At 43.4% G+C, this 27842-nt stretch overlaps 2 protein-coding genes across 8 annotated transcripts in view; one reads left to right on the top strand and one right to left on the bottom strand.

The window, feature by feature from the left end:
• LOC119177364 (uncharacterized) overlaps positions 1-27842 on the top strand; it is a 515905-nt gene that overhangs the window by 146389 nt on the left and 341674 nt on the right. The gene's annotated exons all lie outside the window — the stretch shown is intronic.
• On the bottom strand, positions 13926-25935 carry LOC119161282 (uncharacterized). 3 transcript variants are annotated; one of them, XR_012888394.1, is made up of 9 exons: positions 25173-25935; positions 23927-24058; positions 21416-21486; positions 20139-20291; positions 19956-20043; positions 19016-19168; positions 18703-18915; positions 16138-16223; positions 13926-14618 (listed from the first exon to the last, which is right to left on the bottom strand). XR_012888394.1 is itself a non-coding variant. In XM_075882181.1 (8 exons), exons 1-8 carry the CDS (start codon positions 25323-25325, stop codon positions 16206-16208), a joined length of 981 nt encoding a protein of 326 aa, XP_075738296.1. In that variant the 5' UTR covers positions 25326-25935; the 3' UTR covers positions 15273-16205. The 3 variants fall into 3 exon arrangements, 2 of the variants coding, with proteins under 2 accessions (XP_075738296.1, XP_075738295.1); XM_075882181.1 differs by lacking the exon at positions 13926-14618 and having other exon boundaries at positions 15273-16223; XM_075882180.1 differs by lacking the exons at positions 13926-14618; positions 16138-16223 and adding an exon at positions 16232-17980.

Consider the following 27842-nt stretch of genomic DNA (forward strand, 5'->3'; position numbering starts at 1 on the left):
GCTGCTTGTCTCAAAGACTTCGTCTGCGTCCAGCTCACCCTTTAGGGGCATTCAATCGGACTCGCGAATCGCTGATGCGAGTAATTGGCTGCCGAGAACTTGTGCACCCTTCTCGAAACGCTTCTTTGCAGCCATGGTTGCTTGCATCTTCAGGCGATCGCACACCACCAGTCTGAGCGGCGCGAAATAACTCGCTCCCTCGCGGCTCGCCAGTGCGACGAAAAGTAAACACGCCGTGGCTTTTTTTCTTTCCGAAATCCTTGGGCGACATTCGGCGAAGAGGGGCTCGGTCTTTGCCGACGATGCAACTGCCTCATGGTTCCCGCCCGTCTACACTCATCGCCTTTGGGAAAACTGTGCAGCGATTCGGTATATTGGAGCTATACGTCAGCCGTCGTTCATAACAAAGCTTGTCAAAGCATTACGATGGGCCCAAGTTCCTGCGGCTATTGTTCATAAGACTCATAACGGCGTCATCACTGATCACAAGACGGTCTTGCATAGACACCCAACACAGAGTAACTCAAGACGGAGGACGCTAAACCACTGAAAGTCGAAAGTTGTGTTTCTTTCCTGCATACCCTCCCTACAGACGCTTTATTCTACTCACTATATTTCTTTATAAAACACGCGTACAACATCAGCACTTAGCGTTAAGCATATCGAGATGACGCACTTTCTGGCTACACTCTGTTATCGCCGCTTGTCTAATGGAAAATGCACTAAACGAAGTGAACTAAACAGTTGATCATGCATGATAGTTATGCTAGACGAGACAGAATGCACACGCAACATTGCGGTAATTGAAAAAAAAAAGACAGGAAATTTCTGGAGAGAATACCGCGCTTGATATAATGTATCTTCAAAGGTTGTTCAGGGGCCCTTAAAGTGGATGCTATATCACCGACACAGGATATCGCTTTAGCCTGTCTCTTCACAAGTCTCGTTTTCGGTAGCTGGCCCCGTCGCCGGATCCATCGTCCAACAATTCAGCGAGAAGAAGCGCCTGAACGAACGACAGAGATTTATTTACATGTGGAGAAGTGATCAACTGATCCAAAGAGAGAAGAGAGAGAGATACAAAACGTATTCGGCATTTTATAGCGCCGCGTTGCCGACACTGGGCGCACTGTCCGCATCGTCAGCCAATACGGTGTCTCCGGCACCTCGGCCACGAGAGAGGGGGAAACACACCTCACAACACATGGAGTGGCACAACCTAACACGAGGTCCATATATGGTCACGGCACCCTAAAATGTTGCCAAACATGGTCACGAACGCACAGCAGATTCCGGAGTTCTCCCGGCGAGAGGGGGAGCCTGAATGGGGAGGTGGGGGTGGACATATCTACCCCCTCAGTATCCTTACTTATTTTCAAATAAGTCAGATCAAATGCTGAAGGAGAAAGGTCTAACGTTGGGAGAAGGCATAGTGCAGGCACTGACTAGATCGAAGGCACGTGCGCTGGCTGCGAGAGCAACATTCACTGAGGCAAACAAGCCTCAAATCGACAACGGGCCTGGTTGCGAGTTGGGCACCACGGTAACAAATCGACTTGTGCGAGAACAGGCTGCAGAAGCCGTAGTCGCGGAGGCAACCACTCCTAAAGGTGACGATGAACCTCCTCCCGAATTGAAAGGGGTCAATTACGCCTCGTTGACCGAGCAAATAGAAAATGCCGTTGCTCCCAAGCCGATTCCTGGTAGTACAGAGGATAGCACAGAGGGTGACACATTCCAGGTACTAGGAAATACAAAAGAGTTGTGTGTCATGCCAACTTCGGATAATTTCAGTCGGCTGCTGCAGGTGAGCCCCGCTTCATTAATAACCGAACAAAAGGGGGACCAGACGCTTAAGCAATTCCAGGACAGTTCGAAAGAGGGAATCGCCAAACGAAATGTGAGATTCCAAGAGAGGAGCGGCATACTCTATCGAAAATATCTAGATAGGCGAGGAGTAGAGTTTGACCAGGTAGTCGTACCTCAGGCGTATCGTCAGGATTTGCTTAGTTTGGTGCATGGAGGATCATGGTCAGGCCACTTAGGCGTAAAGAAGACGAAAAATTGTCTTTTACAGGAATACTACTGGCCTGGATGCTTTAAAGATGTAGAGAGGTTTGTAAAATCTTGCGATGTGTGTCAGCGAGTGGGTAAGCCGGGAGATAAGGCGAAATTTCCAATGAAGCTGGTACCCGTAATCACGGAGCCCTTTCGTCGGTTGGTAATTGACACAGTAGGTCCTTTGCCCAAGACAAGTTCAGGCTACCGTCACATCCTGACCTTAATCTGCCCAGCTACTAAATTTCCAGAGGCGGTCCCGCTAAAAGAGCTAAGTTCCGTCGAAGTAGTGAACGCACTTCTGTCCGTGTTTGCCCGGGTAGGCTTTCCTGCCGAGATACAATCAGACCAGGGCACCATTTTCACGAGTGCCTTAACGACAACCTTTCTATAGAGCGGTGTGGCGTGAAATTATTGCATAGTTCAGTCTACCATCCGCAGTCGAACTCGATAGAAAAGCTTCACTCCGTGGTGAAGCGAGTGTTAAGAGCCTTATGTTTTGAACAAAAAACTGACTGGGAAATGTGCTTACCTGCAACGATGTTTGCATTAAGAACTGCACCACATGAGACAACAAGGTTTACGCCAGCGGAACTTGTTTACGGCCGCAGACTGCGGTCTCCTCTTCGTATGCTGAGAGAGTCGTGGGAAGGTCAGGGTGATGATCCTGTAGTAGTGGAATATGTCCTCACCTTATTGGATCGTCTAACAAAAGCCCAAGAACTGACCGAGAGTGCGATGACCAAAGCACAGCAGAAGGCTAAGCTTTACTACGATCGGACAGCTAAAGCGCGACACTTTGCTGTAGGAGACAGGGTCATGTTGTTGAGGCCCTCCCAAAAGAATAAGCTTGAAGTGCAATGGGTCGGCCCGGCCCAGATCACTCGAAAATTGTCTGACACCAACTATGTGGTAAAATTACCAGGAAGTCGTAAGGTACACCAGGTGTATCATAGCAACTTACTCAAACCCTATAAAGAGAGGGAAGCCATCGTGAACATGACTTTATGTGTTCTGGAAGAGGTTCCGGCAGAAATTCCTGAATTAGCTCCCGAATCGGACGAAGTCCCGATCGAGAAAACAGTTGAGGATTTAGTATCAAAGTCACAGCTGACAATGAAGCAGAAGCAGGAATTGCGTAGTCTTTTGACCGAGTTTCAGGACAGATTTGTAAGCGAGCCAGGCCGGACATCCGTCCTCACTCATGACATAGAGCTTACCTCGTCGGAACCGGTAAGATCTAAGACGTATCGGGTGTCACCTCGCCGGCTTGAGCTAATAAAAGTAGAGGTTAACAGGATGCTGGAATTAGGCGTGATTGAGCCGTGTGAAAGTGATTACACTTCCCCGTTAATTCTTGTGGAGTTACCCGGCAAAGATCCGCGTCCTTGCGTAGACTATCGTAAGTTAAACCTCATCACCAAGGATCAGACATACCCAATTCCCCACATTGAGGAACGCGTCGAGAGGGTAAGCAGCGCGGAATTTATCTCAACGCTAGACCTAGTGAGAGGTTACTGGCAGGTGCCGCTTACCGAGAGGGCGAGCCGGTATGCTGCCTTTATTTCACCATTGGGGACATTCCGCCCTAAAGTGTTGAGTTTCGGCCTAAAGAACGCGCCTTACTGTTTTTCAAACTTAATGGATAAGGTTTTGCGGGGTCAGGAGGACTTCGCATTGCCTTACTTGGACGACGTCGCCGTGTTTTCCTCGTCCTGGCCAGAACACTTGGCGCATTTGAGAGCAGTACTGACACGCCTACGCGAAGCAGGTTTAACGGTAAAGGCGCCCAAGTGTCAGCTAGCACAAGCAGAGGTACTCTATCTCGGGCATGTTATCGGTCGAGGGCATCGCCGTCCCTCTGAAATGAAAGTGGCAGCTATCCGAGACTTTCCCCAGCCCCGAACGAAAACCGATATTCGGGCTTTTCTTGGAATAGCTGGTTACTATCGTAAGTACATCCCTAGATATTCCGACATTGCCAGCACTCTTACTGACGCGTTGCGCAAGACCGATCCCCAAATGGTCGACTGGGATGAGGAGAAAGAAAAGGCTTTCCGCGTTTTGAAAGCGGCCTTGTCGAGCCAACCTTTGCTTAGTTCACCGGACTACTCGAGGCCTTTCATAGTCCAATGCGACCCTAGTGATAGAGGCATGGGGGCAGTTCTTAGTCAAAGGGATGAGGGGGATGAAGAGCATCCCGTCCTCTATGTTAGCCGGAAACTCACCCTTCGCGAGCAGGTTTACAGCGCTAGTGAAAAGGAATGTGCGTGCTTGGTTTGGGCAGTCCAGAAACTGGCTTGTTATATTGCCGGAAGCAAGTTCATTGTGGAAGTGAACCATTGTCCTCTCACCTGGCTACAGACCATGTCCTCTAAGAACGGCCGCCTGCTGCGTTGGAGCCTCGTTTTGCAACAATATACGTTTGAAATACGCTACAAAAAGGGTGTACTCCATGGCAACGCTGATGGCTTAAGTCGATGCCCCTGATGCGAGAGGATGTCTCGAGAACTCTGGCATTTTTTTTCCTGACCTAGACAAGAGCTAGTGATTGTTTTTTTTTTACTCTTTTAGGTGTACTTGTTTGAAAACATTGAAGACACGGCTATCCAGGGTTTCGGGTTCGGTGTGCTTCCAGTGTTGTTGTTTTGTGTCACCTTAACGTGTGAGTAACATTTTGAATAAATTGTGTATTTCCTTTAATATCAGTTAAAGGGGAAAATTGCCTAGTGGAGTTTGGCGGAATTGTCCGGCGCTCACCGGCTGAGTAGTTGTGTTTTCATGTGCGTATGTGATGTCTGTTGAGCCCACAATGAAGCAGGTGTTGCCCTCTACTTCATCAAAGACGGGCGTCACCAAACCGACTGCCGGCGCTGATCTCTCCGGACAGTGGCTGCAAACCTCAGCCCATCGAGATCTTTACCCCCCCGCGCGAGAGACTGTTACGGCCGGCCCTAGGGAACCAAGCAAGAGGAGTTTGGGGGAGAACCGGTTCTTGACCGACTGTGTCGTCCACCCCCACCTCCCCATTCAGGCTCCCCCTCTCGCCGGGAGAACTCCGGAATCTGCTGTGCGTTCGTGACCATGTTTGGCAACATTTTAGGGCGCCGTGACCATATATGGACCTCGTGTTAGGTTGTGCCACTCCATGTGTTGTGAGGTGTGTTTCCCCCTCTCTCGTGGCCGAGGTGCCGGAGACACCGTATTGGCTGACGATGCGGACAGTGCGCCCAGTGTCGGCAACGCGGCGCTATAAAATGCCGAAGACATTTTGTATCTCTCTCTCTTCTCTCTTTGGATCAGTTGATCACTTCTCCACATGTAAATAAATCTCTGTCGTTCGTTCGGGCGCTTCTTCTCGCTGAATTGTTGGACGAGGGATCCTGCGACGGGGCCAGCTACCGAAAACGAGACCGGCAGGACCCGGAGTCCCAACAGCGTGAAGACAAAGGCGAACTAAAGCGTGAAAGTGAAAGAGGGAGTCAATCCAAAGAGAACACCCCGGTATTCCACGAGTATCGCATGGTGGACGCACTCGAATTGTGCTCAGAAATCATCTCTTCGCCTTGCGGCTGTTCACCAAAACGAAGGTGTCACCAGATTCTTCACCGCTGACATATTAGCGCGTGGTGTCGACGGTGTCAGTGCGCTTCCTGGATGCAACACCCGCGGGCACTCTGGTGCCTGGTGGTAGCGCGTGCAACAGCAAGAAACCACCCTTCATTGGTGGAATGGAAATTATTCACAAAAAGACCGGAATTCACACAATCAGCGTTCTGCTATAATAGAGTGACGTCGGTGCGGCGGTTGTGCTCACTTCTTCGCGCTGATTTCCTGTGCGATCATCCCCCCGCAAAGAAGCACCCAAGGGCGCCACGCAAGCGACGTGTTAACCCAACGACCTCGATATCGACCTACTGGGCAACTTATCGATCGTATGATAATAAATTACGCACACCCACTTGCGAGGGAAACGCACAAAAGCAAGGCAGACAAAACCATCGTTACAGTACGACCGACTCTGACGCAGTGTCGCGCAAGCGCGAAGTTTCACATCTAATCAGAACCGTTGGTGCAGACCAAGGAGAGGGAAGAAAGAGGCACTGACTCGCGATCAGCCTCTTATTGTCTTTTGTTCATCTGCTACTACTGTTTTTCTTGTACTTATGGAGCTGTGGTTTCTTATTGAGAGAAACCAAGCTATAAGCAAGAAAAAAGTGGGGGGGGGGCACAAGTTGACCCAGGACTCCCCCCACCCCCCTTTCTCTGACGGCAGTGAGGAACAGGCTACGCTTTGTCTAGAGGAAGAAGACGAGGCCCATTGCCTTTTCGCCTTCGTTAACCTCTTCCGAAGCCTCGCAGTCTAATGCCAACGGTCCGTAATCTTGAACCTCCGTGCCGTCTCAGCAACACCCAGCAAGTCGTAAAAACTAGTACGGACGGCGGTCGCGGCCAAGAGGCGCGCAAACCTCACTAGAGCGCAAATTCCGCGGTAGGTTCTAAGCCTTAGTGAAGAACTCGAACAACCTAAAGGCTTCTGCCATGCAAGAGGCGGTGTCGGCTGCGGGAGCGAGAATGGAGGGGTGGGAGTATGAGGGGAAAACGGGAGGAAAACAACGTCCTCTCCGTTCGTACAGTAAAGCACTTCCCCAAGCCTAACCAGCTCCTTCTGCCTCTCCCCGCTGCCTTCTCTCTTGCCTTTCTCTCTCGCAGCTTCGCCATTTCTTCGATTACGCTCGACGGCGTCCGCGAACAATGGGAACTGCACGCGCGGCGAAAGACAGTTTCTTTCCCGGATTTGGGCTGCTCTTTTTTCTTCTATTTCTTTCCTCACCACTCTTCACGCGTTTCCTCTCGGCCACTCTTGCCACGTCTTCTGCTCCCGTTTCACTCGTTATCTTGTTTTATCTGTCGGGAGATCGCGAGAGCCTCGTTTCCTTGTCTCTCTCGCTTTCCTCTCCCAACATATCAGGCTTACTTTTATTTTGGGGGTGCCAAGTTCACCACCCTATTCCACTTCTTCGTCTATAAACAGCACACTCCGAGTGGCAGTCAGGGTTCAGCCCCGGAGATCTCATATTTTGCGAATCAGCGAATTTTCATTCGCTCTGATGGAGCCGTTGTGCATTGATGATTCACGGCTTCCCCAGCGACGCCTGTGTCGTTTGACGGAAGCTCCTCACTCCACTCCTCCTACCCCGACACACCACGTTTTCTCCCTCGTTTTTTCATTTATTTTTTGCTAATATGGCCATCTTTTTGCTTTTACTCGTCCACTTTCCTCCTTCTGCAGTCTTTCACGTTTCTTTTTTGTCATCTTAATTTACGAATGGCTTGAACCAGAGTGGGATTGTACGTTCGCTTCTCAGCAGAAAATTTAGGCGTCTGATCACCAATAAGTTTTCCTCTCTAGAAAAAATGTATTGCGATCATACGAGATCGCGCTTTTTGAACTAGGATTTCTACTGAATTCTGTTTTATTATCTACTATTACTTTTCAATCTTGAGGACTTATCTGTCGCTTTGGAGGCGTTTCTTTCGTGTAAAAACAGCTTTAGTGTCGTGTCGTGTCGTGTCTGTCTGTCTGTCGTGTCGTGTCTGTCTGTCTGTCGTGTCGTGTCGTGTCGTGCGTGTCTGTCTGTCTGTCTGTCTGTCTGTCTGTCTGTCTGTCTGTCTGTCTGTCGTTACCAGGAGTGAAATGACTGAACATCATAGGATACAACCTGATTAGTGGGAAACAATCAGCTCCCAAATATAAGAGCCGGCTTTCGAGTGAACAACCTCGGACTTGCGTATTACATAGAATAAATCGTCACTACATCGAAATGCGCTCATGACATTGTCCCTTGCAATTGAACGAGTCATTGCGAACCACTTACAAAACAAAGTTTATAAATACGAATCTCAAGCACGTGCCTCGTCCAGAAATCGGGGAAACCGTTCCGCGACTTCCGAACTATACACGACAATCTCCAATCTCGTCAGTAGCATCTTACAAGCTGCAGGATGCAGGCGCTGTATCGTCGAGCAATCGAATGTTGGTTGGAACGCAGTTGAAAACGAATCGACTATAGGCCGTACACTATCGAACATCTGGGCTGTAAAAACTGCGCAATAATGTAGACAAAGACTGAAAAACAGACAAGGCGCTGATTCCAAGTGTAAACCACCAACTAGCCCGGCCTTCGCTTCTTGCGCATTTGGGAACCTATATTTCTAACCATTTAATGGGACTATATTGGCTCCCCTTGCGACGAGTATATTAGACCCCACGGTGTTTTTTTTTGTTTTTTTTTTCAAGTGCAGTCACACCTGTTTTCTTCCTTCAGCCAGCGGATTCTTGCATAATTTTATTTTTACGCAGGCCAGGCGGGAACCAAAATTAAACTGGTCAATCGGCTCTCGATGGTCATTTGTATCTGCGCCTGCAGGTCGCCGTCCCTCGCTGTCGCAGTCACGAGCTCCCAGGGGTGCGCACATTAAAGCCCCGCCCATGTACGTAACCTCAAGTTTGTCTATCGATTGAGGAAGGAATATTGGACTGTGGCAATAGTGACGCCGTTTTTTTTATCTGTAATAGAGAGAAGAAAGGGGGAAGATATAACAAAGAATCGGACTACCATTTCACTGAGTTTCATTTTTATTTTCTGAAGGTTACTTCCCCACTTCGCTTTATGCGTCAAGGATCTCGAGTAATAACTAAGCAAGCCTAAAAAGTACCGCGTACAAGCAGTGAAGTTTGATCGAACCATGCGCGCTTTGGGAAGTGGGAGTCAAAGCGTCCAATTTTATTCGCCTCGTTACATCGACTTTTTTTTGCTGTTGTTGTTGTTGCCCACACTTGCCCCACAAAGAAGATGAAGGAGATAATACTTGTCGCGCTAATAGGTTCGGCGTTAGTTCTCGTTTCTCGCTTGTCACAGTTCTTCCCTTGCTCTTCATCTTTTCTCTCCCTCTCAAACAGCATCGTTTTGGTTTTGTTTCTTCGCTCTCTTTGCACGTTGCCGCACAGGCATGGCGCGAGAGGGCAGCGTTCGATCGATGTTCGAGCGTAGGAGCAGAGGTCAGCGCCTTCGACTGCCGAACTTCCCTGCTGTCTTTTTTTTTTGCTTGCTTTTTGTTTTCCGCGCCGCGATCACAGACAAGAGTGTGTGAAAAGAAAATGAGGGCTCGTATAGAAAACCCAGAGCTACATTGTATTCCTTTTGTTCTGACCACTTCCCTTCATAAATTATGCGTGTCACGTGATTTATTCACGTACACGTGGTTTGTTTTTTTGGCGGAATATTATTGCAAGAAGCAGGGTAGCGCATACACTCCACCCCTTTTCTCACTGTCGAATCTCCTCGATAATGTACAGGCACCAAGCCCCCCTTCGACCAGTAGCCAGGGTGTGCACCTGTGTGGTCGCTGGAATTTGTTGCTGCGGTGTTGTATGGGCTTGTAGATTTGGTGAGGCTGATTAATTTGAACGGTGCCGAGAACAGGACACGAACTCCAACACGTTTTCCGACTTTCTTGAGCCCGTGTGATAGCTGGTGTTTGTATGGAATCACGGCTATCCTTTCACGTTCTGTATCCGTGTTGCTCGGATTCTGTCGCTGCCTCTGCTCTGCCTTATTGCCCCGACTTCGCTATGCTTCGCGTGAAGCTCTTCAACGACCATGGCTATGACGCCTGGATGTAAGAGGCTGTAATCATGAGGGTATACAGTCGAGAGTTCGACGAAATACCATCTGTTGACGTATACTGAACTATTTCATGTTCACAGCTTCGTTCTTGTATGTATATGACATTCATAATGCTGTGCAAAAAGTTTTTTTCTAATGCGATTATTGCCCCCTTATTTTTTGTGCTTTATTTTTATTTGCTTAGGACGAACTGTTTCACACTTCCTGCAAGCGCTTTCATGATTTTCCCAGTGTATTATACCACAATCTGTGCCAATTTAACTTACACGTATTGTACACTTCCTAACTGCTGCGTGCCATGAACTGCATCTTTCTAGTTTTTTGGTAACGATGTATGATGTCAATTTATATTTACTTATTTCTTGTTTATTTGTTACTCATGTCTCGAGCTTACGTTTTGGCACCTTTCGCCCTTTTACTTGTTGTACATGTCTTTGTTATCCCCCCTTACTCAATGCCCTAACCAATGGCCTGTAAGGTACCTGTAAATAAATAAATGAATTTATGAATACCAGGAGGTGGACCGATGTTTAAAAAGAAAGCAATTTGGTGGTTAGAGATTCATACAGTGTCGGCTTTGGTCGGCGCCACGATAAGAACGCTCGGACCACTGACGTCATCACTACTATAGTGCGTCGTCACTCAGGATGATATGGGCCCCACAGAACACGTCACAGTAATGTCGATGCTGCAGGGTGCTGAAAGCCTTGTAGAGCTTTCATGCGTTTTTATTTTTGCTGGAAGTAACTCAGACATGGACGCTACTCAAATTTCATCAAAAATTGTTATGCACATTGAAGACGTGGAAATATAAGGGCTCGTTTTTCTCTGTCAGACACAATATGCAGAGTAATCGAATGAAGGAAACATGTAAAGCTAGAATTTTTACGTTAGTGCCCTTTTAAATAGTTGTTAAATTGTTGTCTGTGAGGAGTAATGGTAATCTTCGTTTGTTAAACAATGCAAATAATTGTTTCGAAACAAACGTTGTGGACTTTTTTGGCTGTTTTGAAAATTGTCCCTTCACCAGTCTAGGCTTCCTTTGAAACTTATTGTCTAAATATCCGAAACTGAATTTCAATGGTATAATCTATTTTCATTCATGTTCATTTCGATGTGGTCACTAATCGATTAATATTTGATTTAATTCTAAAACTCTTTTCTTCCTCGTATTCATATTTTTCTCACTCTCTCTACACTCAATATTTTTAATAACTGGCTTCACACAAGAATAAAACTAACAAAACAAAGACGTTTGCCGCCCATGCGGGTGGCATCGTGAGGACACAATTGGCACCATTTGCGTACTGGCGCGTAGACACTCGTCTAGCTTGGAAACATGGGATCACATCCGCCTCGCTAAGAATTTTATTTTCTTTCTCATTTCCTTTCCTTGCTTATTTCTTTTGTCTTTCTCTCTTTCTGCATTCGTTCTTTCACTCATCAGGTTATTGTATCCAGCACCAAGAAGCCGCAGTGTTTGTTCTGGGAGTGAGAGGAACACGCGGAAGATGAGCAAAAAGGGAACGCGTGCCGATTCATGGTGGTCATTCCCGTTTCCGACAGCCCCACAGTTGGTGGTCTAGTAGCTAAGGTACTCGGCTGCTGACCCGCAGGTCGCGAGATCGAATTCCGCCGTCGGCGGGTGCATAGTCGATGAAGGTTAAATGCTATATGCCCGTGTGCTCAGATTTGGGTGCACGTTAAAGGAACTCCGCCGGTCGAAATTTCCGGAATGCTCCGCTTCGACGCCTTTCGTAACCATACGGTGCGTTTGGGACGTTCAACCCCAGTTATTATTATTACGCTAAGCTAAGCTCTGCTAAAGACCACAGTAAAGATCAGCTGTGCAACGCATAGAGCAACGTGCCTGCTTTGTCTGGGTGTATTAACTCCGCATTTACAGCTTGCGCTCGCCCGCCAAAAATCGTGGCCGGCCTACAGACAAGACACAACGCGCATTGCATTTCCCCCTATTCGGGCGGTGTCGTTCAATAACTCGAACATGCCGCGAGCAGGCAACCTTAACTAACCCAAGTTCGGTGCCCAATAAGTCGCGTTCTTCTGGCTGTCACATCGCATTCTCTGGCTCCGCGCCCACCTATGGCCACAAGGGTTTATTTATTCATTAGTGATGAATGTTAGTCGTTGGGAATCGGGATGGAGATGTCTGACTAAGCGTTAACGTGGATGCATCCACACTAAGGGGTGTCATAGCTGTCGTACACCAAGAGGAATTGCGGAAGATCTTTCTTATACAGTAAACATTAAACTACTGTAAGGACATGATTAACTTTCGTGCTTCACTGATTCCCATGATGGAGGGATCAAACGTGTGTGTGTGTGTGTGGGGGGGGGGGGGGGGTGTGTAACAAGCCCGTTACACGCGTCCCCTGCGCAAGAAAAAAAAGCTCCCAGCGTTCCCGATTTTTAAATGCGAAGCAATTCTTATCGAACTTCGGCAACTTTGACCGTGTCCGTCTGTCTGTCTAGCTGCCAACGACATTTAGCTCTCCTGGCCGTTTCAATAACCGTATCTATACTAAAATTGGTATTGCATGACATGACTGTATGACAAACATAACTGAGTAGTCATAACATGAAAATAATGACATGTATGTCATGAATATCATGATTTACATTTCACGAACTTGGTGCTCTTGTGGTGGTTTCGTTCACATGACATATTGCGAAACTGGTATGGTATGACATGAGTGCCTGGCGAACAAAGTGACAGACCATGACAAGAAAATCATGGCATGGTGTTATTTGAGCCATGACTGCACGCTACTCTCATGATGCGCTCGCGGCCCTTTCGCTAGCTTCACATATACCAAATTTGGTATTTCGCGACGTGATTGGACGACAAAAGTAAATTACACGTCGAAACATGATAATAATGACACGCATGCCATGCAAAACATGAATACGTGCTACGCTCACAGCGCCATTGCGGCCGTTCCGCTAGCTCCGCATATACCAAATTTGGTATCACGTGACGTGAGACGACGAAGCTAAATGGCACGTCCAAACATGATAATCACGACATGCGTGTGATGTAAAGCTTAACTACATGCTACGCTCATAGCGTGCTCGTGGCCAGTTCGCTTACTTCACATATCCCAAATTCGTCATTACGTAACGCGAATGGACGACGAACACAAATTCCAGGCGCAAACATAATAATCATAGCATGAAAGTGATATACGGCATAACTTACGTCCACCTACGTTGTGCTGACATATGCTGACATAAAGTTGTGCTGACATAAAGTGACATATGAACGAACCTTCCTCATTCGTGCTTCGCATATTATCGATTCCCACTGTACGTGGTATCTGGAAATTTTTTAACAAACATTAGATGAAATTGCGCGTACAACTAAAATAATAGAATTTATTCACGCAACGATGCGTCCGCAATGATAACGCTGGAATCTTCGACGTCACGTGCATATATTTTGGGCCACAAATTAAATTACCGACAGCCGACAAGTGTAATTGCCGCTATCAGTGTATTAGGTTTGGATGTTGTAGGTAGTTGGTGGATAGAGCCCTGCACAGTAAATTTTTTTACACCCTTAAGGGTGTAAACTGGCTTGTCGCCAGAGGAACACCCTATGGGTGTTTTCATATACACCCTACTGAAAGGGTGTTATGTGAACACCTTACACGAAGGGTGTCGAGCAAAATGGAAATTGGGGTGTTAGGGTGTTTTGAGCTGGAACACCCTTTTTCAAGGGTGTTGGAAAAGTGTGCACCCTCTGCTATATCGATAGGCGTGCGCTGCAGTGTTCCGCTTCAGGGCAGGGTGAAGTCAATATATATGTGCACGAATATCCATGGCTATATATCGACTTCCACAGAGCACTAACGGGTATGCACGGCACATGTATGCACGGCACATGCTAATATATATAGTACTCAAAGCAGTGTGCCTGTCTATTGCAGGATGCAGAGAATACACATATTTCAGCAACTTAATTTGCAGTTAAACCTGGCATGGCTAAATCAAGGTTCAGTCTTACCAAGTTAAAAATATTGTGCATATATAAAAACAACAGTGCTATGTAGATGCGCATCGCTCTCACTTTTAAAGAAATCTGTTTTTGATGCATTCTAGAAATAAATATGGATTTGTGCAGACTAAATATCAAGAACAAGTACCACAAGGCAGTTTTTCTCTAAATTATTTACATTTATTGCAAAATTTTACACATGCTTCTTGCAATGTGCATTATATCATAATGGCCCACATAATCTAATCTGACCATAACCAAGGCAGTGTAATGTTATTTAGATTAGCAAACAAGCAGCAAAAACTATTGCACAATAGTTCTGTCTTGCAGGAATGTAATATGGTAATAACTAAAAAGTTCAATGACCATGGGTTATTTGACAGCATGTGTGCCCGGCTATGCAAAAGGAGAAACATGCACGACTTGTGAAGCAAATGCAAAATAAATTAATGCGGCAGTAAAAACGGCAATAATAATCAATAAATTTTCAATCACTAATACAATCAAACATAAAAAATATGCAGTAAGGCAAATGTGCAAGAACATTACCATATGGCATTATCATATGACTATGTGGATTTTACGACAATGTTTAAGAACTTCGCAACAACAGATCTTGGTGTTGTCTTTTCGAGCTCAAGAAAAAATCTTTCGAGGACGACAAGGGTGTTGAACGCTTTACAAGCATATTGAACATTGAACAACCAGTTTGCACACATAATTGCGACAAGTCCTTCCTCTGCATTAGTCACTTGAAAACACTTTGTCTGGTCTACCATCAGCCAGAAAAACTCTGCATCTTCAAGGACGGCCCCATTATAAGATACACATGGCGTTGCTGGCATGTCGTCCTGTATAGGCAAAGTGAAAATGCATAAGACTTCACTGAGTGGCTTACTTCGAATTCTGTACAGTTTAAAAAACAGGTTTAGAGCACTTTAAAAGACACAACTTGTGTTTTAGCATTACAGATGTGATATCTATCATTAACAACAATTTCAATGTGTGCAGCATAACTATGGTTTAACTGGGAGATTAAAACAATATAATGCATCTGACAAAATGAAGGGAACAATTGTAGTGTCACGAGTTCTCTAGGCAATCACAATGCAAAGCAATGAAAATTTATGCATCCATTCGACATACACAAACAAAAAGCTGGTATTCACTGCCCCTTAGCGTGCACAAAACTTGCCTCATTAGGGAATAGGGAAAGAAAGAAAGCCTCGTTCAAGAATTTCTTCAGACATATTTAGTTATTCTACATCAGCTAACAAAAATAACTGTGTTATACTTGAAAAATAAAAATTTCTTCTTCATGGAAAAATAAAAACATTCCTTGACACACACAAAAAAAGAACAACAGCAGGAGAAGGTGATGTAGATTGTACCATATATTTTCATCCTTGTTTCATCTTGAAATTTATTTTTACTTGCTGTAAAAATCTAATACAATGCAACTATAACGCTCATCACACTGTTATTCTATGTCTGTGTACTTAACCTGATACTCAGATTTTTTAAACCCGAGTATGGAGTGCATAAGGTTAAGGAGCACTCAAGAGTTTGAAAATGTCTCTTGTTTTGCAGACACAATAATGGTGGCGGAGGATAGCCTTGTGTAAATTTATTTAATGCACACTGCTTAAAAGCAAGACATGTCACAAAGCAAACAAAGCATAAAATGAGCCTGGGGCCTTGCATTCATATATATAAAGGAATCAAGTCACAAAACTAATTCGTGATTACACTGATCAGATAGAGAGAGAAAGTATATGCTAGCAGGAGTTACTGCTGTTTTGCAAAGCCACATGCGAAACAATGTTTAGAATGAAAAAAACACCATCTTGACGTAAAATGCAACCTAAAGTGAGTATTGCAAGGCATCATTTAAAGCATATGGACGCAAAATTGCAAATCAATGTCATGCACTTGAAAAAAAAATACTGGCTGACTGACCTTCACAATTCCTTCATTTACGTCGGTCACAGCTTACAGCCACAAAATTATGTTTTACACGTTATCTATCGCCATCTCTAAATTTGGTATTACAGTCAAACCCCTTTACGAGAGACACTGATATAAAAGACAAACGGGTATCCGAGACACCAGTGTGCCTACACTAAAATATGGGCTGATAAGAAAATGCGTACGAGGCACCCTGCTTATAAGAGACATCTTGTATAAAAGACAAGAATTGCCATCCGAAGCATGCCTCTTATAAAGGGGTGTAACTGTACTGGCATTGCTTTGTCATAACTTGACCATTGGCCTCTGCTAGCAATAGTGAGTTCGCTTTGATGCAGTTTGTCTAAATTTTCATTTGCTAACATGCAGTGACATTAGCTACTCAGTGTTTCATATACTCACAGTCTCTTGCACAAATAAAATTGAGCATGCTGACCGTTCCTTCACATTCTCACAGACGATTTTCAGAGCTACAAGTGCCATAATATCTGCAAAAAATAAAATTATGCAAGGCTATCTTATTTGACAGTAATAAATAATTTCAAACTGTCATAAGAGGCAATGAAGCATGCATTTCAACATCTAAAATGCTTTCTAAATAAGCCTGGGAAGGAGAGGATGCAAGCTTGTCATACAAAATTTGTAAAGAAGCGGCATATTCTCAAGAAATTGGCTAGAAGGGTAATGTGTTGACTTCAATCACAATTGTATAAAACACAAATGTGATAGCCAGCTTTCACAGAACACGTGAAAACATATTCTTCATAGGAATGAATCTGGTAATTACACTTTCTTTGAATATAGATTAATTCTAGCCGTGACTTCTACAAAGGAGGGCCATCAGCATACTGCTAAGTATTCCCTTGTGAGAAAAATATTCTTCGTGGCCCTAAGAAAGGGTGTTACATTTAGGAAAGGGCCAATGGTGCAAGTGTATTGAAATGTATCAAAAGGGTGAGTTGGGGCAGATAATGTGAGCTCATGGATTAAACAACAATAAAAACATAAAAAAGGACTCCATACAGGCATTTCTGATGTTCAGCTATCATATGTGTCTTTCATCCTTTATGCTGTTCAAAACAGTAAGTGTAAAGTTGGCAGTCTGTACAGGTTCATCCATTTATCAGATGTGTAGCACTTGAAAGAAAACATGGACAGCACACACAAATGAGCTCTGAAGTGCAAACTTAGGGCACATTGGAACAACTTTTCTTACAGGTTGTGATACATATGGCCTCCTAATATAGAGCCTCCTGTGATTTGACCTCCTGTGATAAGTTAGCCTTCTGATACATATGGACGCAATTCCACTCTGCTAGCCTTTAAGTGAGGAGCTGCATAAAATCTCTTTTCACGAGCGCAAGGATGTGTGGCTGCCAACATTTCAAGTACCCTTGCATGTGTGTGCTGCGAACAGACTTTTCAGGGCCATTTTTCTTCAGCTTCTACAATTATTAGAAGCTGTGTCATTACAAGAAAGCAAGAAATGATACACACATAAAGCAAACAATAAATTTGAAAGCACTGAATTTTAAAAAAAATCATAAAAGGTATACAAAAGGTAAGTAATACATAAGTACACAAACATGTTTTACTCTCTCTGCAGATTTATATTTTTAGAATGAAGATGAGCTATTTATGATAATGCAGATTGCAATTTTAAGTACCACAAAAAAAAGTAGGTCAACACAAGAACATAGTGCTAAAAAAGTATGTGACCTGAGCAATGTAACTGATTGAATTCACTAGGAGTAAGCCAGAGTAACTCTGATTTAAGTGGCAAAAGCTCCTTGAACAGCTTGGGCTAGTTTCATGAAAGACAGGCAATTATTAGGATCCTTGATAAAGAAAACAATAAAATTATTTGCTGATAAATATTATAGTATACGGGAGAGTGCATGCATATTACATTGTGGAAAATTAACTATGGGGTTACCGAAAAACTGTAATCTAATGTCTTACAAACCTAGCAAGTACGCAGTTATCCTTGTCTGTTGTCTTCCCTGTTTTTACACAATCATATTTCAAGTATCGAGTACAATCCAAGCTGAAATAAAATTCTCATGAACTCATGTCTTGTTCTCATCCTTTTGGGGTCCATTTGACGTGCTCTCTCCAACATTTGCCTCGTGTTTTCACTACAACGTATTTTCTTCATCACTGCCAATTGGGTTAATTTATCGATGGCTGTTGAAACCTTCCCGACTGGTTTTATGTCGGTCAGTCTTGTAAAGTCATTGCAAAACTGCATAGAATAAACAGCGAGCAACATTATAAAACAAAATGTCAGGCCTTTCATGATGAGCAGCCTCACCTACATAATTTTTCATATATTCTAAAATAGTTTCTGGTGGCACCCAAACAATCTCTCTACAAAATATAAATAGAACATTGCCCACTAAATATATGTCCTCGATCATGAAATAGACAACATTCAAATAACTATACAGTATGCGCTCAAAATCAAGTCCCCATGTTTTTCTTATCTTTACTGTCAGCTCGTTTTCATTGAAGCGGCGTGATACGAAGAAAACCGAGGCCTAATGTTTCCACTTTTTTCTTGCGTTTAGAGCAAGAGTCTTGTTCTGGCAGACTTGATGCCTTCAGAAAGTATGTGAGGGATTATTGGTAAACTGCAGCTATAGTACAAAAGTAATATGCCGCGGGGTGGCAGCAGGCAAAAGGCGTTCAACACTCATCGCAATAGCTTAGAGCATGCAGCACTGGCTAACACTCCCAAGTTTAAGTGCACACATCCACCCCAATTAAGTGTACAGGAGGAAGGCTGGCACTGTAGCTCGACTGGCAGAGCATTATATGAGTTACTTGAAGGTTGCAGGCTGGGACCCCAGTGGCAACAAGTTGTATTCTTACCCAGTTAAATTTCTTCACTTTTATATAATTACAGCAATACAGTTAATAAACCACAGATGTACCCTACCTAGAAGTAAAAAAAAGCCAACGTACTCGCTGAAAGTCCATCATATAGGGGTAGTTCTTTTTCACATCACGAATCGTTTTCGTCGCAACGTCAGGAAGCCTCTTCCCAGCTGTCAAGGCCATTAACTTTTCCACGAGTTGCTCATCCGGCAATAGTTTTTTGGTTTCCAAAACAAGTCGATCTTCATGTTTGGCAATACTGTCATCATCTTCTGCTGTTAGATCTGTGATGCTCACACTCTGCAATTGGAATCAAATTGCAAGCTATTGATGAGACTATTCATGCAGCTTTTACAAATGGGTGGGATTTTCTGTGAGCACGGTATTAAACTATCCTCACCATTTTCCCAGCTTTTTTCCTTTGAAGCTCAGTGGTGCCTCCTGTTTTCTTTTGGGCACCGAATTTCTGGCGACTGGCTAACACATCTTCATGATTATCCAGCTTCCTTCTTAGGTTTTTATACTTATTGCGGAGGGCTACTTTCCAGGAGTCCTGTCAATTCGGAAAATGAAGGTGCTCAATATATTCATGTACACAATGATACATGCATACCTGGCCTTTTCAATGAATTTCTTTTCATAATAAATACACAAACTAAAATTCAAGCACTATAATCCCACTGATATCAGTGACTTTAAAACTGCTGGTAATGAAATGCACTTTTGATAAATATATCCAAAGCATTCACTAGTTTCAAAACATTCACAAAATGTCTAGCAGCACTGCTTATTTATTAAAAAGTATGTCTCACAGATAAATGGCTGCTGCAATACCCTGACTAAAATTTAGTAGCACGCTCACTTATCCACTCGTCTGGTGATTTATGTAGCTGCAGGACATTTGAGCCTTAGTATTGTGTATGCGGCCATATACAAGACCCCAACTTGTTGCTACTCATGACAGCGGCTGCGAATAAGAAAAGTGACCACTACCAATTACACCCTACAGCATATGAAGCTTAAGACTATAATGACCCCACGAGTCCCAGCTAATGAAGAACCCTCTTTTTCTATTTTGTTTTCGATTTTACATATGAATCTGTGCACAATAGTCTTTGTAATTGTAAGCATCATACAGTGTCACTTCAATGCAAAATTAGATTTTCAAAATTGAACATATGTTTTATTAAAGTGAATGTTATTATATCAATGCATTGTGAAACACTGAAAAAAATTTACCCAAAACTGCTTTTAAATGTGATTAAGGAGCTTTAAGGAACATTAGGGAGCAATGTGATTAAGTGTAAGTATCACATATCTTACAGCATAACAGTACTTACGTGCCCACTTCCAATTACATCTTTCAGCTGTGGATACTTGTCAAGGAGCAGGGTTGTCACCTTACTGTAGAAACAACGCGTTGGATACCTGCAAGACAGTTGAGCATCGCAGCTTAAGCTGTCACAACTTGAAGTTTAACAGGGCAGGACACTATATTTAAATGTGCACCTCTGTGTACTCACAGTGTGTACTTGGCCATTTCATTGTGCAGGATGTCAATGATTTGCCTGAATGTAGAAGGTGTTAGCAGCGGAGAGCTTATCACTTTTTCATGGAGGGCACCAAGGCTGGGTAGTTTAAAATTTATGCCATCATTATCCCCTGAGCCGAGTGGGCTGTAAGAAATGTATCATGATGCAAATTACCGCAAGAAAAATAACACTTCGGGTAATCTTTCTGCTCATGCACACATTAAAAATAAAGCCAAAAATTAGCAGATATTTGGGCTGAATAAAACAAACAACAAGAAACCTGCAGTAAAAGCAACACAAACACACTCAGGCCAAAAGTGCTAGACAGCAGTTTATATATCAGCAGTTTAAAAGTTTATGAGTCATTCACAATAAAACATCTAGCTTGTCTGCTTGATTTATAGTGTTCTCAAGGCTATAGAAGCTGAAAAAGTGAGTTTGCAATAGATATTAACAGTCAAGTTGAATGTCATGGCTGGATTGTTATTGCAATGCTTTAAGTGTGCCTCACATCTATAAAAACAGCTCAAGTAGTTTTGATCAAGGTGGAAGATAAGAAGAACATGACTAGAACATGCATTTCTTACTGCATATTCATTGCACTTCTGCAATTCCTGAATGCATATGTGTAAGTGTAGCTCTAAAATCGCCATGGCTTTGAGAAGACTGCAAGTCATTAACCAATCAGTGTTCTTATCTTCTAATAATGCTTTTGATTAGAAAGTTATACAATTAAAAAATTACATTATTTGAAATATTTCAACAGAATATGACTTTGTAATAATACATGCCAAATGAACACAAATATTTATATAGCCACGAGTAATGTTGCAAAGTTTACGTAATAAGTTTTTCAAGTTTATTTAAAGGATTAAGCTATGATGACAAGATCAACACATAAGCACTAGTGTGACTGGTGAACAGCTGTTGTTACTGTCTAGAGAAATGGTGACGTACATTCGTGTCACAGCTCTCTAATTATACCAAACAGCTATCATTCCTTCACAAACATGTTAAATAACTGCAAATGAGGTACCCTCAAACAACACTGCATAATTCTTATGTAATGCTTATTGGTGATAATTTTCATTTCAAGTTGATCTTTTCCTAGTTTGTTGATTTATCATTCCGAATTGAATATATTCAATTCAACCTGGTTTTTATTACTCGGAACTGCTTCAATATGGTGAACTAATATTTGCACATCTCTACCCATAACTCATAGCTGTTCATACTGCAATTACAAATGATCCTAAAAAAGCCCTTACCGCTCGACAGGCTCAATGACCATGCTTGGTGTGTCTTGCTCACCAGTTTCAACAACAGCTTGTAATGTGCCCTGAAAGCAAGGGAACGAACAATAATGCAACTTTTACATGATACAAATAAGGGGAGGACAACCAGCACATTAACCATTTCACTACTGTCTATGAGCATGTATCTGTCATGAGACTTGGTAACGAAATGAGCCATGATGACTGCACTTTTTATCAGCAGACGTTAGTCTGCAATTGAACTTATTATAATAAGGCTATATTCATGATACTTTTGTTCCCTGATGCCAGATGGCTACAACTGTTTATGTTGGGCTGTTTAGGTCTCGTTTTTCATTTTTGAGAAATCCCATATATTGGTTTCATTGAAGTCACTTTTAAGGTATTACTTTCATGCCAATAGTGAAGTAAACGAACCCCACTGAGTTGAAACAGTGCCACCATTTCAATAAAAAACAAATTATTAATATTTCCACAAACTCAGCAAAGAGGATATTTTTTGTTTTCTTCTTTTCATATGTTTGCAGAAGGGGCAAATAAATTTCTTATATCTGCAATCCATGGCCTCTCACAAGACTGAAGGCATTTGCTTGAGAACCATTTTTCAACCAGGTCAGAAAATCGTAATCACTAATGCGTTAGTATACGCATTTCTGCAAACTGGCCTGGTTCTTGCAAAATACCTTCTGCCACCTTGCGGATCTCCAAAGAACTCATTTACAATACCTCATTGACATTTCAGAAAGCTAACAAGACCCGCATACAAGTAAAGATCCATACTATGGGCTATAAACAACATTTTTATGTCTCATTAGGCACCCTAATAAACTCCGCTGCACTCCATTGGCAGTGTTGTTCAATGGTACTTCGCTAGCTGTTGGTGAGTAGTGAGTAATAACATAGCAAGGGCAACTTAATAAGCTGTATTTCGTAAAGTTGCAGTGTTACGATAATTGAGAGCTCCATCTTTTATTACTTTGGTCAGTAAATGTACTAGATATTGCTTATAGCATGGAGATATTTAAATACACGCCAGTCTTTCACAACACATTCTAGAAACGGTAAACCTATTGCTATAGCTCACACTGCCATCATTTATTATATTACTGTAAGCCCTCGCGGGCAGTTTCAGGGGTGGGAATGCACAATATACAATATTGAGATACAATGCATAGCATAGAGGGCAGCGGCAAGTTGGTATTCATACATTGCAATGACGAGGTGGTAGGTATTTTACAATAATAACAGCAGAGCTGGTTTAAGCTTTTCATTGCACCTGGTAGTGCAAGCAAAAATCGGCATTTCCATGAACTGGTACACGCTCTCTCGTACTATTTATGCCTGTGCACAAGAAAACTGCAATGAAACTTTTCCCCTGTCTAAGAATAAACCTCTGGCGCAGACACTTTGCCATTTCTTTTTGCAGAGAAGTGAAATGTTTTTTTTAGCCTTTTTATATTTTCAGAACGGAAAATATCAGGACCACCCATCTTAGACAAATGATAAGCTGTCTACTTGGGTATTTTAAGATGTTTGCAGACTTTTTACGACCAGATTCTGCTTTGGCGCACCATTCCATTTAAGTTTCACCATTTCCGCTCCACGGGTCATTTCGGTATTATGCTGTGCTTCGTGCCGGCCAGGTGCGATTACTTATGATTTCCCACTAGAACTTTGATATATACGGCACTAAAGCCCAAAATTAAAATGCTAATTGAACAGTTTTAAATTTGTCACGTGGTCGTCATTTTAGCTGCAGAAAGTTATTTTCGCTTCGCCATCGAGTTTGTGCGAAAACGACAGGAACCAGTGTATCATAGATTTTTATTTTAAAAAAACTGCAATGGTTAAAAAAAGGCACCCTCCTAAAATTGCGTGAGTGCACGCAAGTTTGTGTCGCACGCAAAAAAAAACATAACCAGGGCCTTGCATGCCAGCGTGCGAAAAGCGCAGATAATAAAACAATTTCTTCAATACAATTTTTTTTAATTTAAATAATACTTCAAATAAAATACTTCAAAATTTATTAATTCATTCCCTGCTATTCCACAACATCGATTTCACCCGCACCTTCCGCGAAGAAACACTGCGCTTGACTCAAGTCCCCCTGCTTTGCTGCTCACAATCACACTTCCTCTTTCACCCACAGCATACGTGTCCCTAGCCGTAAGTAATATTCCAACAAAATGTACTCAAATCAACATAAGCCAGTAAAACTTAAAAAGCAGCTAGATCGTAACATCCGCAAAGGATTTGTACCATATTCGATAACTAATCTAGAGAAGAGCATCAGGCGTTAGGACTTAACATCGGACTTCTAGAATGACATCAGCTGATAACAAACTCAGACATTTCGTGCCGTTTTGCTCTCGCTGCCAAAAATCGCTCGCGCCAACAGTTGCAACTGATCATCAAAACTAAATAACTGATAATTTAAATATTTATAAAAGAGCATTTAATCTTAATAATATTAAACAATAAGAACGTAAAACTAAGAAAATTTACCTGTGACGATGAACATGACGGCGCTTCATTCCCGCTACTTTCTTGCTGTGCCATAAGAACGATTTTCGACATATCGGGTATGCTGTCTTCAGTAGCGAGGTCGACAAGTTCATTGAACAGAGGATCCATTACCTGCAAACCAACCCCGTATATTGTCAATGAACTGAAAAAGATGTATGAGGGTTTGTTCGCTACTGTATGTTCCTAAATCGCGAAGACACGGCTCAGCTGCCAGCACGCATGGCCTGTTGGAGACACGGCCTCCGGAATGCCTTGCGCACACACACACACACACACACACACACACACACACACACACACACACACACACACACACACACACACACACACACACACACACACACACACACACGCACACACAAACACGCACGCAGGTACGCATAGGCATCTTTACTCGAAATAAATTTTCGACTAATCCCCTCACTATGCAATTCTCCTCACGTACACTTGAGACAACTCCAGAACTCGCATCATACACGCTATATATGTTAATTCAACAATACAAAACACTCGAGAGCGCTCCAACTTACAATACACTCTAGATCGACGATAACACAGGTTTGTGTACGATAAGAACAAAAGTGACATTCTTGAAAATATTAAAGCAAGCGCCTCACTACGTTCTCATGCTTTATTTGTGCATTCTATGAAAAGTGGTGTGCGCTGCCAACGAGTGTAGTTCAGCCGCATGCTCAGCGAACTAAGTTCAAAAGTGCACGGCGAACTCGTTCGGCCACATCGCAGCCGATGTTATCTCGAGTATCAACACGTTTTTTTTTTTTTTTGTTGTGGTGTGTGGGAGGGGTGAGTTAAATTACATCAAGGAGAGGTTAATGCGGTCAGAACGTGAACACAAGGCTTGCGACCATTGACAAGCCTTCAGTGAGGCCTAGCTACGATGTCGATACGCGAAACATGTAGTTGCTTTTCGACATACTGTCAATTCGGGCACGCGTACACATGTATGAGGCAGACAATAAAAACGCATGAGTTGTAAAATAATACAAAAACTTGCACGCTTAGTTTTCCTCTTAGCAACACTGTTTCGGCAAACTGGACCCCACTAACAATAGTACAGAGGCGCACATCCCCAGCCTTTAAATACGAAACTACGCAAACTCGCAGCAAAAAAAAAAAGAAAAACGGGCCTCAGCTTTCAACGACGATTAAAAAGCACTTATCGCTCTCAACAAATACACAGTTGAACAAATAAGCAGTCACTTACCTGAAATTTGCTGCAAGACAGTTGAACTTGCGACCCAAGGACAGGACATGTGGCAATCGCATGTTTGAGGGCGACCACGGAACCTTCTTCCAAGTGGTACGTCCGCTTTATCTGAATGTGCGGTACAGTCAGCAGACAACGGATCGGCGGCATCTCGGATGACGCAGCGCACAAAATTGACGTTCCAAAGTCCTCAGCGCGAGTGAAGAAAATGCACGCCAAATACTATTCAAACGCTTCAGCACTCTGCGAACGGCGCAGATAGTCACGTTTTCAACGGCGCAGTTATCAAAATGGCGCGCACTCACGAGTACTGACGGAGGAGTGAAAGCTTGCGGGTGTGGAAAGAGATGCCGAGAAAGTGCGGAAGCATCACACCTTCTATATGCAATGGTATCTCCCTCCGCGCTCGCTTCTCTACGTTGAATTTGAGGGGGCGGAGAGGGACAGGGGGTAAACCATGCTTACATGGACACGACCTCTCTGACGCGTTTGCTGCTGGAGTCGTCACTTGCAAGCGAACGTAACCTTCCAAAGACGCTGCCACTCTTTCTCTCTCGTCTCCTTACATCTTTCATCCCCTCTTCCCGAAGGCGCTGTGCCCTGCCACGGCCGCCGGAGAAAGAAGTAAAAAAGAAGGGCCAGCAGCCGTCGTCGTGCTAACAGCGCTCCCGAAAGGAAGTGGTAATGGCGGCGTCTCCTTCTTGATCAAGCACATCCTATATTCGAGTAGCGCGTGAGAACGGCGTGCGCTCGTCGTGGCTGTTGAATTTGAACCTTTTGAACTTTCCGGAATGTCGTTTGAGTGTCGTTTGTAGAAAAATTATCTCAAAAGTACCTCTCCTTCTTTCGATACCAAATTTGTTCCACATGTAAATATAAAAATATTTACACACATGTTGAACCTTTGCGAGTGTGTGTTCATTTTTTGTGCATTTTCTTGATTGTTCTTGTACAGTTTTCTGCGAAGCAAAAAGTGTATATCATGATCTTTTCATATGAAAATAACGATATTACAAAAAATAACGTTGTGACAATGGCTTTATAAAGGATTTCCTTGTTTGTGTGGTGTCGATGACACCATAATCTTAAAAAATGCAGTACAACATACACTTTGCTCCACTCAAGTCTTTTTAATATGTAAGCATGGATGCATTTAATACTCGTGCCACACGGGCAGAAAAAATGGCATTTATCTCCTATAATGCTTTCAGATTGAAGGCCATTCGCGTGGTGCCACATCACGGATGAACGAAATCGCAATCGCCCAAATGCCGTTCGTCCTCTAATGTCATCGCCAGGACCCATTTGATTGAGAAATATAAAACGACATTTGATTCGACTAGAAGGAAACTTTTCGCGTATCTTATTTACACCAATCACTCAAACAACTGCTTAAAACTTCTCTTCAGCTGGTATATATGCAATGTAAAATAAATGCGCCAGGCGCCATTTCCTTTTTATGCTTTGGATCTGACTAGCTTTGGCTTAAGTTGCCATGGTTGGTTGCAACGTCGTGAAAAAAACTAATGAACGAAAGCTAACGGCAGTGTAATATGCTTATTTATTCTTTCAATTATCATTGGATGTGTATGAAGCTTGTAAACGCTTGTTTATTTTTTATTGCTATATATACTCACCCAATGCTCACTATAGGAAGGTGGTGCGATCGAAATCATCAAGTCAAATGTCATTCGCTTTGGACATAACAGCAACGCCGAGAAAAAATGTCATTCGGGAACTGAGTGCACGTGTCTTCGCTATATATACCGAATGTCATTTTCTGTGCCCGTGTGGCACGGGTACACCCTTAAGTCCTTCCCTTAACACCCTTCATCTTGTTCAACAACACCCTTTTTGCCTGTACACCCTTCTTGTAGGGTGTTCCGAAAGAAAAAAGGGTGTGAAATTTTGAAAAAAGGGTGTAAATTGCGATAACACCCTTTTTACACCTATAAGGGTGTAAAAAATTTTACTGTGTGCGAAGTTTGCAAGCATTTGCCCCGCCCCGTTTCCGCTTTGCTAATTGCATGTATTGGAGTATTGTTCTTTTGTTTCGTTTTTCCGACTAAGCGCAGCGTGCTCCTAGAAATTCGCGCGTAGAGCACGACGTAACTAAGCATAAGCAGGCGGCCTGCGTGCTATTCCGCATGCAGTACTTTACTAGACCCCTCACTTATTGAACCCCACACCTCAACATAACCGTCGCTCATAACGCATCATATGTGAGGTTGGTAGCAGTTAAAATATTCAAGAGAAGTCGCGACACATGCTTACTGAAGATGAAGTGACCACGCGGAAACACAGTATCAGTTACTCTGTCGCGTAGCGACCCTATGCGTTGTTGATCCTCAAGTATGTACAGCGCGTATCACCAGTACTTCGACTTCATTTTCCGGACACAAGTTCGTCTAATAAAAAAGTATCACCGTCGTGACCACTTGCAACATTGATGCAGCGCGCTTAGCTACATCAATCCGTGCGTTGTAGCAGTCCTTTTTAGGGGCTAAGCTCCTTAAGCCGTGGGTCTATACAAGCATGTCTGCCTGTGTACGTGAACGCTTAGTTCTATGTATCGCTCAGCAGGCAGGCAGGCAGGCAGACGGACGGACGGACAGATGGATGGACGGACGGACGGACGGTCTACCGATAAAACCCTCCGAATCTTCA

Source organism: Rhipicephalus microplus, chromosome 2 (genome assembly GCF_043290135.1).
Source record: "Rhipicephalus microplus isolate Deutch F79 chromosome 2, USDA_Rmic, whole genome shotgun sequence".
NCBI lineage: Eukaryota > Metazoa > Arthropoda > Arachnida > Ixodida > Ixodidae > Rhipicephalus > Rhipicephalus microplus.

What these genes read in the sequence shown, in the direction of transcription:
- LOC119161282 (XM_075882180.1), bottom strand. Translation starts at nt 25,325, where the DNA reads ATGCCGCCGATCCGTTGTCTGCTGACTGTACCGCACATTCAGATAAAG. An exon ending in ATGTAATTGGAAGTGGGCAC is followed by an intron (nt 19,169 to 19,955) that starts GTAAGTACTGTT and finishes CCGAATTGACAG; the next exon opens with GACTCCTGGAAAGTAGCCCT. An exon ending in ATATGATGGACTTTCAGCGA is followed by an intron (nt 17,981 to 18,702) that starts GTACGTTGGCTT and finishes TATTCTATGCAG; the next exon opens with TTTTGCAATGACTTTACAAG.